This window comes from Gorilla gorilla, chromosome 1 (assembly GCF_029281585.2).
Source record: "Gorilla gorilla gorilla isolate KB3781 chromosome 1, NHGRI_mGorGor1-v2.1_pri, whole genome shotgun sequence".
Lineage (NCBI taxonomy): Eukaryota > Metazoa > Chordata > Mammalia > Primates > Hominidae > Gorilla > Gorilla gorilla.
In genome coordinates this window covers 87,341,069-87,353,407 of record NC_073224.2, presented here as the reverse complement: position 1 = coordinate 87,353,407, position 12,339 = coordinate 87,341,069, and the positions used below count along the sequence as shown (strand labels likewise).

General features: G+C 38.3%; 2 protein-coding genes across 11 annotated transcripts in view; one reads left to right on the top strand and one right to left on the bottom strand.

The window, feature by feature from the left end:
* CCDC181 (coiled-coil domain containing 181) overlaps positions 1-12,339 on the bottom strand; it is a 65,878-nt gene that overhangs the window by 12,499 nt on the left and 41,040 nt on the right. For all 9 annotated transcript variants that reach the window (XM_004027863.5, XM_055365551.2, XM_019026357.3 and 6 more), the window contains one exon: positions 11,714-11,860. In XM_004027863.5, coding sequence (XP_004027912.3) covers positions 11,714-11,860 — 147 coding nt within the window. The remainder of the gene's footprint in view (positions 1-11,713; positions 11,861-12,339) is intronic.
* BLZF1 (basic leucine zipper nuclear factor 1) overlaps positions 1-12,339 on the top strand; it is an 85,393-nt gene that overhangs the window by 39,400 nt on the left and 33,654 nt on the right. The gene's annotated exons all lie outside the window — the stretch shown is intronic.

The following is a 12,339-nucleotide window of genomic DNA, read 5'->3' as shown; positions in this document are numbered from 1 at the left end:
TACCTGTCAGCCTCAAATTCTATACCAAGTAAAAGGAAAAAAAATTCTTCGGTGATTTTCCACACATTCAGTATATATATATATATATATATATATATATATATATATATATATATATATATATATATAAAATAATCAGAGCAACGCCTTAAAAAAAGCATGCAGAGGCATACTTAAAAAGTATATAAGAAAACAAAAAGGACTTTTTTAAATACTTGATTATAAGGCAGAAAAGGATGAGTAATTGAACAAATAGATAACAAATATCAAGATGACAGATTTAAAAACTATCAGATCAATAATTATAATTAAATACAGGGGTGGCTGGCAAGATGGCCAAATAGGAACAGCTCCAATCTGCAGCTCCCAGTGAGACCAACACAGAAGGCAGGTGATTTCTGCGTTTGTAACTGAGGCACTCGGCTCATCTCACTGGGACTGGTTAGACAGTGGGTGCAACCCACAGAGGATGAGCCGAGGCAGGGTGAAGCATCGCCTCACCTGGGAAGCTCAAGGGGTCAGGGAACTCCCTCCCCTAGCCAAGGGAAGCTGTGAGGGACTGTGCTATGAGGAACTGTGCATTATGGCCCAAATACCACCCCTTTCCCAGGGTCTTCACAACCAGGAGACCAGGAGATTCCCTTGAATGCCTACACCACCAGGACCCTGGGTTTCAAGCACAAAACTGGGTGGCCGTTTGGGAAGACACCAAGCTAGCTCCAGGAGTTTTTCATCATACTGGAATGCCAGTGAGAGAGAACCATTCACTCCCCTGGAAAGGGGGCTAAAGCCAGGGAGCCAAGTGATCTAGCTCAGCAGATCTCACCCCCACAAAGCCCAGCAAGCTAAGATCCACTGGCTTGAAATTCTCACTGCCAGCACAGCAGTCTGAAGTCGACCTGGGACGCTCGAGCTTCTTGTGGGAAGGGGTGTCCACCATTACTGATGCTTGAGTAGGCAGTTTTCCCCTCACAGCCAGGAAGTTGGAACTAGGCAGAGCCCACCACATCTCGGCAAAGCCAGACTGCCTCTCTAGATTACTCCTCTCTGGGCAGGGCATCTCTGAAAGAAACGCAGCAGCCCCAGTCAGGGGCTTATAGATAAAACTCCCATCACCCTGGGACAGAGCACCTGGGGGAAGGGGTGGCTGCGGGCGCAGCTTCAGCAGACTTAAATGTCCCTGCCTGCCAGCTCTGAAGAGAGCAGCAGATTTCCCAGCACAGTGCTTGAGCTCTGCTAAGGGACAGACTGCCTCCTCCAGTGGGTCCCTAACCCCCGTGCCTCCTGACTGGGAGACACTTCCCAGCAGGGGTCGAGAGACACCTCACACAGGAGAGCTCTGGAGGGTGCCCCTCTGGGACAAAGCTTCCAGAGGAAGGAACAGGAAGCAATCTTTGCTGTTCTGCAGCCTCCGCTGGTGATACCCAAGCAAACAAGGTCTGGAGTGGACCTCCAGCAAACTCCAGCAGAGTTGAAGCAGAGGGGCCTGACTGTTAGAAGGAAAACTAACAAACAGAAAGGAATAGCATCAACATCAACAAAAAGGATATCCACACAAAAACCCCATCCAAAGGTCACCAACATCAAAGACCAAAGGTAGATAAATCCATAAAGATGAGGAAAGCCCAGCGCAAAAAGGCTGAAAATTCCAAAAACCAGAATGCCTCTTCTCCTCCAAAGGATCACAACTCCTTGCCAGCAAGGGAACAAAACTGGACAGAGAATGAGTTTGACGAATTGACGGAAGTAGGCTTCAGAAGGTGGGTAATAACAAACTCCTCTGAGCTAAAGGAGCATGTTCTAACACAATGCAAGGAAGCTAAGAACCTTCAAAAAAGGTTAGATGAGTTGCTAACTAGAATAACCAGTTCAGAGAAGAACATAAATGACCTGATGGAGCTGAAAAACACAGCACGAGAACTTCGTGAAACATACACAACTATCAATAGCCAAATCAATGAAGTGGAAGAAAGGATATCAGAGATTGAAGATCAACATAATGAAATAAAGTGTGAAGACAAGATCAGAGAAAAAAGAATGAAAAGGAACAAACTTGGCCTCCAAGAAATATGGAACTATATGAGAAGACCAAACCTACGTTTGATTGGTGTACCTGAAAGTGACAGAGAGAATGGAACCAAGTTGGAAAACACTCTTCAGGATATTACCCAGGAGAACTTCCCCAACCTACCAAGGCAGGCAAACATTCAAATTTAGGAAATACAGAGAACACCACAAAGATACTCCTCAAGAAGAACAACACCAAGACACATAATCGCCAGATTCACCAAGTTTGAAATGAAGAAAAAAATGTTAAGGGCAGCCAGAGAGAAAGGTCGGGTTACTTATAAAGGGAAGCTCATCAGACTAACAGCAGATCTCTCTGCAGAAACCCGACAAGCCAGAAGAGAGTAGGGGCCCAATATTCAACATTCTTAAAGAATTTTCAACCCAGAATTTCATATCCAGCCAAACTAAGCTTCATAAAGTGAAGGAGAAATAAAATCCTTTACAGACAAGCAAATGCTGAGAGATTTTGTCACCACCAGGCCTGCCTTACAAGAGCTCCTGAAGGAAGGACTAAATATGTAAAGGAAAAACAGGTACCAACCACTGCCAAAACATGCCAGTTGTAAAGACCATTGACACTATGAAGAAACTGCATCAACTAACAGGCACAATAACCAACTAGCATCATAATGACAGGATCAAATTCACACATAACAATATTGACCTTTACTGTAAATGGGATAAATGCCCCAATTAAGAGACACAGACTGGCAAATCGGATAGAGTCAAGACCCATAGGTGTGCTGTATTCAGGAGACACATCTCATATGCAGAGACACACACAGGCTCAAAATAAAGGGATGAAGGAACATTTACCAAGCAAATGGAAAGCAAAAAAAAAAAAAAAAAAAAAAAAAAGCAGGGGTTGCAATACTAGTCTCTGATAAAACATACTTTAAACCAACAAAGATCAAAAAAGACAAAGAAGGGCATTACATAATCGTAAAGGGATCAATGCAACAAGAAGAGCTAACTGTCCTAAATATATATGCACCCAATACAGGAGCACCCAGATGCATAAAGCAAGCCCTTAGAGACCTATAAAGAGACTTAGACTCCCACACAATAATAGTGGGAGACTTTACACCCTGCTGTCAATATTAGACAGATCAACAAGACAGAAAATTAACAAGGATATTCAGGACTTGAACTCAGCTCTGGACCAAGCAGACCTAATAGACATCTATAGAACTCTCCACCTTAAATCAACAAAATATACATTCTTCTCAGCATCACATTGCACTTATTCTAAAATTGACCATATATTGGAAGTAAAACACTCCTCAGCAAATGCAAAAGAATGCAAATCATAACAAACAGTCTCTAAGACCACAGTGCAATCAAATTAGAACTCAGGATTAAGAAACTCACTCAAAACTGCACAACTACATGGAAACTGAACAACCTGCTCCTGAATGACTACTGGGTAAATAACGAAATTAAGGGAGAAATAAATAAGTTCTTTGAAACCAATGAGAACAAAGACACAATGTACCAGATCTCTAGGATACAGCTAAAGCAGTGTTTAAAGGGAAATTTACAGCATTAAATGCCCACAGGAGAAAGCGGGAAACATCTAAAATCAACATTTTAACATCGCAATTAAAAGAACTAGAGAAGCAAGAGAAAACACATTCAAAATCTAGCAGAAAGCAAGAAATAACTAAGATCAGAGCAGAAATGAAGGAGATAGACAAATGAAAAACCCTTCAAAAAATCAATCCAGGAGCTGGTTTTTTGAAAAGATTAACAAAATACATAGACCGCTATCCAGACTAATAAAGAAGAAAAGAGAGAAGAATCAAATAGACACAATAAAAAAATGATAAAGGGGATATCACCACTGCTCTCACAGAAATACAAACTACCATCATATAATACTATAAACACCTTTATGCAAATAAACTAGAAAGTCTAGAAGAAATGGATAAATTCCTGGACACATACACCCTCCCAAGACTAAACCAGAAATAAGTCAAATCTCTGTATAGACCAATAACAAGTTCTGAAATTGAGGCAGTAATTAATAGCCTACCAACCAAAAAAAGCAAGGACCAGACAGATTCACAGCTGAATTCTATCAGCAGTACAAAGAGGAGCCGGTACTATTACTTCTGAAACTATTCCAAACAACAGAAAAAGAGGGACTCCTACCTAAGTTATTTTATGAGGCCAGCATCATCCTGATACCAAAGCCTGGCAGAGACACAAGAAAAGAAAATTTCAAGCCAATATCCCTGATGAACATCGATGTGAAAATTCGCAATAAAATACCAGCAAACCAAATCCAGCAGCACATGAAAAAGTTCAACATCAAGTCAACTTCATCCCTGGGATGCAAGGCTGGTTCAACATATGCAAATCGATAAACATAATCCATCATATAAACAGAAACAATGACAAAAACCACACAATTATCTCAATAGTTGCAGAAAAGGCCTTCGATAAAATTCAACAACACTTCATGCTAAAAACTCTCAATAAACTAGGTATTGATGGCACGTATCTCAAAATAATAAGAGCTATTTATGACAAATCCATAGCCAATATCATATTGAATGGGCAAAAGCTGGAAGCATTCCCTTTGAAAACTGGCATAAAACAAGGATGCCCTCTCTCACCACTCCTATTCTACATAGTATTGGAAGTTCTGGCCAGGGCAATCAGGCAAGAGAAGGAAATACAGGGTATTCAAATAGGAAGAGAGGAAGTCAAATTGTCTCTGTTTGCAGATGATATTATTGTATGTTTAGAAAACCCCATCATCTTAGCCCAAAATCTCCTTAAGCTGATAAGCAACTTCAGCAAAGTCTCAGGAAACAAAATCAACGTGCAAAAATAACAAGCATTACGATACAGCAGTAGTACAAACAGAGCCAAATCATGAGTGAATTCCCATTCACATTGCTACAAAGAGAATAAAATACCTAGCAATACAACTTACAAGGGATGTGAAGGACCTCTTCAAGGACACCTACAAACCACCACTCAAGGAAATAAGAGATGACACAAACAAATGGAAAAACATTCCATGCTCATGGACAGGAAGAATCAATATTATGAAAATGGCCATACTGCCCAAAGTAATTTACTGATTCAGTGCTATCCCCATCAAGCTACCATTGATGTTCTTCACAGAATTAGAAAAAACTTCTTTAAAGTTCATATGGAACAAAAAAAGAGCCTGCATAGCCAAGATAATCTAAAGCAAAAAGAACAAAGCTGGAGGCATCATGGACCTGACTTCAAACTATACTACAAGGGTACAGTAACCCAAACAGCATGGTACTGGTACCAAAACAGATATATAGACCAGTGGAACAGAACAGAGGACGCAGAAATAATGCCACACATCTACAACCACCTGATCTTCGACAAACCTGACAAAAACAAGAAATGGGGAAAGGATTCCTTATTTAATAAATGGTGCTGGGAAAACTGGCTAGCCATATGCAGAAAACTGAAACTGTACGCCTTCCTTACATCTTATACAAAAATTAACTCAAGATGGATTAAAGACTTAAACGTAAGACCTAAAACCATAAAAACCCTAGAAGAAAACCTAGGCAATACCATTCAGGACACAGGCATGGGCAAAGACTTTATGACTAAAACACCAACAGCAATGGCAACAAAAGCCAAAATTGACAAATGGGATCTAATTAAACTAAAGAGCTTCTGCACAGCAAAAAAAACTATCATCAGAGTGAACAGGCAACCTACAGAATGGGAGAAAATTTTTGCAATCTATCCACTAGACAAAGGGCTAATATCCAGAATCTACAAGGAACTTAAATTTACAACAAAAAACAAACAACCCCATCAAAAAGTGGGCAAAGGATATGAACAGACAATTCTCTAAAAAGACATTTATGCAGCCAATAGACATATGAAAGAAAGGTCATCATCACTGGTATTAGAGAAATGCAAATCAAAACCACAATGAGATACCATCTCACACCAGTTAGAATGGCAATCATTAGAAAGTCAGGAAACAATAGATGCTGGAGAGGATGTAGAGAAATAGGAATTCTTTTACAGTGTTGGTGGGAGTGTAAATTAGTTCAACCACTGTGGAAGACAGTGTGGTGATTCCTCAAGGCTCTAGAACCAGAAATACCATTTGACCCAGAAATCCCATTACTGGATTATATACCCAAAGGATTATAAATTATTCTACTATAAAGACACATGCACATGTATGTTTATTGAGGCACTATTCACAATAACAAATACTTGAAACCAACCCAAATGCCCATAAATGACAGACTGGAGAAAGAAAATGTGGCAGTTATATACCATGGAATAGTATGCAGCTATAAAAAAGGATGAGTTCATGTCCTTTGCAGGGACATCGATGAAGCTGGAAGCCATTATTCTCAACAAACTAACATAGGAATAGAAAACCAAACACTGCATGTTCTCACTCATAAGTGGAAGCTGAACAATGAGAACACATGGACACAGGGAGGGGAACATCACACACTGGGGCCTGTCGTGGGGTGGGGGGCTAGGGGAGGGATAGCATTAGGAGAAATACCTAATGTAGATGACGGGTTGATGGGTACAGCAAATCACCATGGCACATGTCTACCTATGTAACAAACCTGCACTTTCTGCACACGTATCCCAGAACTTAAAGTATAATTTAAAAAAAATAATTAAATACAAGTGAATACTAAGTATAAGGAGTGGACTGCTGGACTGGAAGATTCAAATATATGACGTCTGCACAAGCCACTTTAAATATAAAGCCACAGATACATTGAAAGTAAAATATGAAAAAAGTTATACCATGCAAATGGTAAGCATAAGAACACTGATGTGGCTACATTAACCTCAGCCAAAACAGACTTCAGGATATGAGGGACATTTCATAATGCAAAAAGGTCATTATCAGGAAGACATAAAGTCCTAAATGTATACCCACACAACACTTGAAAATACATGAAGCAAAACTCAACAGAACCAAAGGAGAAATAGGCAAGGGCACAATGATAGATGAAATTATTAACACTATTTTCTAAGTAATTCATAGGAAAAATGGGGGAAGACAATAAGCATGCAGAAGATCTTAACACTATCAACCAACTAGACTATATTGACATTAATACAGCACTGCATCCAATGCAGAATACACAAGGTATACAAGTACCCATGTTCGGTTAACATAGATAGACTATATACATACATACATTTTCATGTGTGTGTATATATATATATCACTGAGCAAGAGAAGCACATTTCAAAACAATGATGGAAAGACATTTTTAGCTATTTTTCCTAAAAATGGCAATAAAAATTACATCACCTAAGATCTTTTATTCATCTAATGTAAAAAAGGTCATTCCACAATCTATAAATCTAAAGATATTTTCTGGAAACTATGACTCACATTATACACAATGTCCCACAGAAATAATCAACATAATGCACTTATTATAGCAATGTATTAATAAGCCAAATTAATCAACTACCAAATTGTGCTATATTTCAGCTTGAGTAGAGACAAAGCTCATAGAAGTACTTCGGAATACTATTAGTTTGTGATACTATTTCTCATTAAAATCTATTTTTGAGACAAACTTGAAATGTAGCAAAAAATACTACATATTCAAAATAAATATTCAAAGGGAAATATATAACCATGATGTCTTCTACATAAAATTTTTTGAATTATGTTCAATATGACTCATGTTTTCTGAGAATACAATCCAAGATTACTATTTACCATGTACAAATATAGCACAATTATGTACAAATATTGCACAATATAACATACTGTACATTTATTTTTGCAAATACTCCATTTAAAAAATTATAATACTCGGAATGCCATGAGGCCGGAAGGCCCATCATCGTCCAAGAAGCTATCAGCAGTATGGCCATAGTTGTGTTTTCCGTGGTCACTGACTGAAACATAAACTCCTCTTGTCTTCTATACCTGTAATCACTACAGCAATATGCTGTGCTGCTTCTTCACCCAATACCAAATTCCTCCTGTCCTTCATAACCCTTGTTAGTTCTCTGTAATTCCTACTCAATGATACAAACACTCCCAAATAACATCCATCCTCCCAAGTCACTGAAAGGGATCTGGCCCTAAATTTCCTATTTTATGCAAATTCTGATTCTCCCCCAAGCCACATCTTCTCTGAAACAGAGGCTGCATTTTCTGCCATACTTCAAGTACTTCGGTGGTCAGACAAATAAATTAATATTCTCTTCATTCCCCCATACGTCTTCTGAATTGTATTTCTGTTTTCCCGAGAAAACCCATCCTCCTTTGATATTTGTATCATTTGGCTCTATTAAAAATAGTTATGTAACCACCTCTGATCACTCCTGACTCAATATTCCTCTCCATGCCAGTCCCAAGGTATATTTATAACTACATAGAAGAGCCATTGAACATCCACCCCCAAAGACCTTTGATTCTCTCATCTTCTACGTCTTTCTCCAGTACACTTGCCACGTATTTCTATGGCCATATCCTCATCACACAAACTACTCCACCTATGAAATCGCTAATTTCCTATTTCCAGTCCCAACTTTTCTCCTGAAAACTGGATAAATTTCTCCAACTAATCTTCAATATCTTCATCTGGATATTTTGGGCATACCTGAAACTCAACAACTTAAATTGGTCACCCCTCCCACGAGGAGTTTTCAGTAGGCTTAAGTAGATTCCAGCTGAGAAGCTGTAAGAATCGTGTTCTAGGGTTGGGACGCTAGGCCCCAGTGGCCTGGATTTTCTAGTGGGATCTTCTGATCCATGGGTTGCACAGTTCTGTGGAAAAAGCAGTTTCCCCTTCTGGGTAGCGTGCTCATTCACTGCCTCCCTTTGCTGGGGGTAGGGGGTTCTCCTTTACCATGTAGCTCTCAGGTGGGCCACGCACTACACTGCTCTTCCTTCTGTCCATGGGTCACGCCAGCCTTCTAGTCGAGTTTGATGAGAGAACCTGGATACCTTGGTCGCCAGTGAAGGATTCACATGCTTATTATGTTTTTTTCCGATAGGAGCCTCTGAGCCCCACTGCTTCTAGTCAGCCATCTTGGCCCCGTCACTCCTATTATTTTTACCTCGTTTCCTTTTCTTAATGAATTGGATTGAAACACCAGAATACAGTTATTTAATATAGAACCTTACATGTTTCTGATTATAACAGGTATGCCTAGAGTATTTCCCCATTATAGTGTTTATAATCTGCATTTTATTAGGAATTTTTAAAAAGAAATTATACCTTTGCTATATCTTTCAAGATAATATTCTTTTATCTACTTATTGATGTGATGAATGATATTAGTACATGTTATTACTGATCCATAATTTCCTTCCTAAATCTTACTCAGTGTATTATTATTTTACTATATGGTATCAGTCAAATTTCTCCATATTTCCTCTTTTAGTTTATGTTTTTTCTGCCTTGCCTGTGAAAGTACTGCCCATCCCAAGATTTTAAAAAGCTAAAAACTTCCACAAATGGCATAATAAACACTGTAACAAAAAATATATTGTCAGACTAGGAAAATATATAACATATATAATAGACAAAGGATCAAAATCTCTCATATACCACTTCGATAATAAAAACCAAACTAAAAAAGGAAAAAGATTATAAACAGAAAATTCACAGAAGAATACACACGCTATATAAATAGAAAAAACAATTGTTTTTCCTTCTCATTCACACTCAACACAGAATACTTCAACTCTGGTTACCAAAATGGGGAAGGGTTCCCACTTCCCACACTGACAAGTTTAACACCAGCTGGGTATCCTACAATTTAATCCAATTCTGATAATATATCCCTGGAGTTAGCATCAAATCCCATGGGTTAAGGGCTCAATCCCTCAAGATTGCCTCCACTTCAGATATCAATCAAAAGCCTAGATTGTGACCAGAGCTTCTGTCTGACCAGCTATATATTGCCAGGGTGGGGAGTGGTGGGAACATGACCCTCTCCTCAGGTTTGATTAATTTGCTAGAGCAACTCACATAACTCGGGGAAACACATTTACAAGTTTATTAATCAAGAATATAATAAAAGACACAGATGAGCTACACAAGGCAAAGTATTTGGGAAGGGGTGTGAAGCTTCCATGCCCTCTTGGGGGCACACCACCCCCCCCCAACACCACATTTCCCATACCCTAGAAGCTCTCTGAACCCTGCAGCTTGGGGATTTTTATAAAGGCTTCATTACATAGTTATTGAGATTATTAATTCAATCTCTAGCCCCTTCCCCCTTCCTAGAAGAAAGGAGTTAGAACTGAAAGTTCCGAGTTTCTAATCATGGCTTAGTCTTTCTGGCAGCCAGTGCCTAACCAGGAGCCCACCAAGAGTCATCTTATTAGAACAAAGAGAGTCCTATCACCTAAGAAGTTCCAAGGAATTAGCAGCTGTTTGTCAGAAGCCAGGATAAAAGCTCAGTTATTAGAACAAGAGATACATGTAGAACCCCCATCACTCAAGAAATTAAAAAGGTTTTAGGAGCTGTGTGCCAAAAACTAGGGGTAGAGACCTATATCTATCTCTTATTATTTCTCACACATGCTCATATACAAACATGTATATTATTAATTTGAAGGAAAAATAAGGTGATAACCCACATACAGTGTTAGTCATTCACTCTCACACACTGTTGGAGGAACAGGTATAGCATTTACTCTCACACGCTGTTGGAGGAACTATAAATTCATATTATCTTTTGGGAGGTTACTTTTGCATCTTTAACCAAACATTTCACTCTAAGCCTTCAAAAATTATAAATTCACCTCTGAAGAACTTCGCCTACAGATTACTGATGTTCCCATAGAATGTACCTCTTCACTACAGCACTGTTAACTAACGCAACATTGGAACCAACCTAAATATCTACAAATGAAGAATGGCTTAATAAATTAACACTGTAATACCACGCAGCTATTTGAAAAAGAGAGATTTAAATGTAATGGCTTAGAAAGAGTTCCATGATGAAGTGAAAAAAAACTGAATAAAACTTTTGACATGTAAATATAAAATATAAATAAGATATAAAAGGATTTGCACCACGCTGTTAAAAGTGGTTATCACTGGAGATGAGCCTGGAGGAGCCTAGGGTTAAATTTTCTTTTTTTCTTTTTTTTTAAATTTTATTATTATTATACTTTCAACTTTACTTTACATATATATCTTTTTTTAGTAAGGATATGGATGATTTTTAAATTTTCTCTATTTTCTGTTTTAGTTTTTTTAATTCTTTTAAATTAAATAATTTGGTGTCTTTAATTTGCTAAAGATTTACATAATATTTCTATACGTCTAGTCTTAAGTGAGACCAGTCTCTAGGGTTTTGTGGGGGGGTGTGTGTGTATCTTTGCCCTGTTTGAATAGCAAAGTTACACCTTGAAAAAACGAATTGATAGTTTTCTGTTTTCTGTTCCATCAAAGTCTGAACAAAATAGGAATCATTTTATTTTCACAAGACCTCTTAGAACCTAATTGTAGTTATCTGCATGTTGCATCTTTTGCAAGGGTAGTTCTTGAACAACTTTTCTACTTCTTCCATAGGCTGTTAGTCTGATATCCAGACTCCCTTCTGTAAATAAGTTCAGCTTTCATATCTGTATGAACTTATTTTTCAGAGAAGTTTTACTTACTCTACTGTTCATGTCTTCAATTTCCTTTGCTCGCTGAATTCTCCTCATTTCTAAGACCTGCTCTCTTTTCTTTTGCAACCACGCTTTAAATACTATGTCATTCTCTCTCTTTTTTTCTTTCTCTTCTTCTATTTTTCGTCGCTCTTCCTAGTAAAAGAATATGAAAAGACATTAATGGAAGATTAATAAAATTGTATGAGTTATCAGAGTAGAGAGATATATTTTGAGATCTGAAATTAGGATTCCCTGACCCTAAAACTTTCCATCAGAAAATTGGTCCTTCTAGGCCAGACGCGGTGGCTCATGCCTGTAATCCTAGCACTCTGGGGGGCCGAGGCAGGCAAATCACTTGAGGTCAGGAGTTCGAGACCAGACTGGCCAACATGGTGAAAACCCATCTCTACCCAAAATACAAAAATTAGCTGGGCTAATTTAACAAGCTCATAGTAAAATTTTCTTCAAATAATGGAATTCTAAGTGTTTTCCTTACATTTTGACAATATAGCAAGACTTTCTAATTCCTTTTGATTGAACAGAAGGAAGGGAGGAAAGGAAAATTCTACCAAACAGCATAAAATATATTTGAGAATATCTATATACTATTTTCTGAGCCCTAAAGTAGCCTG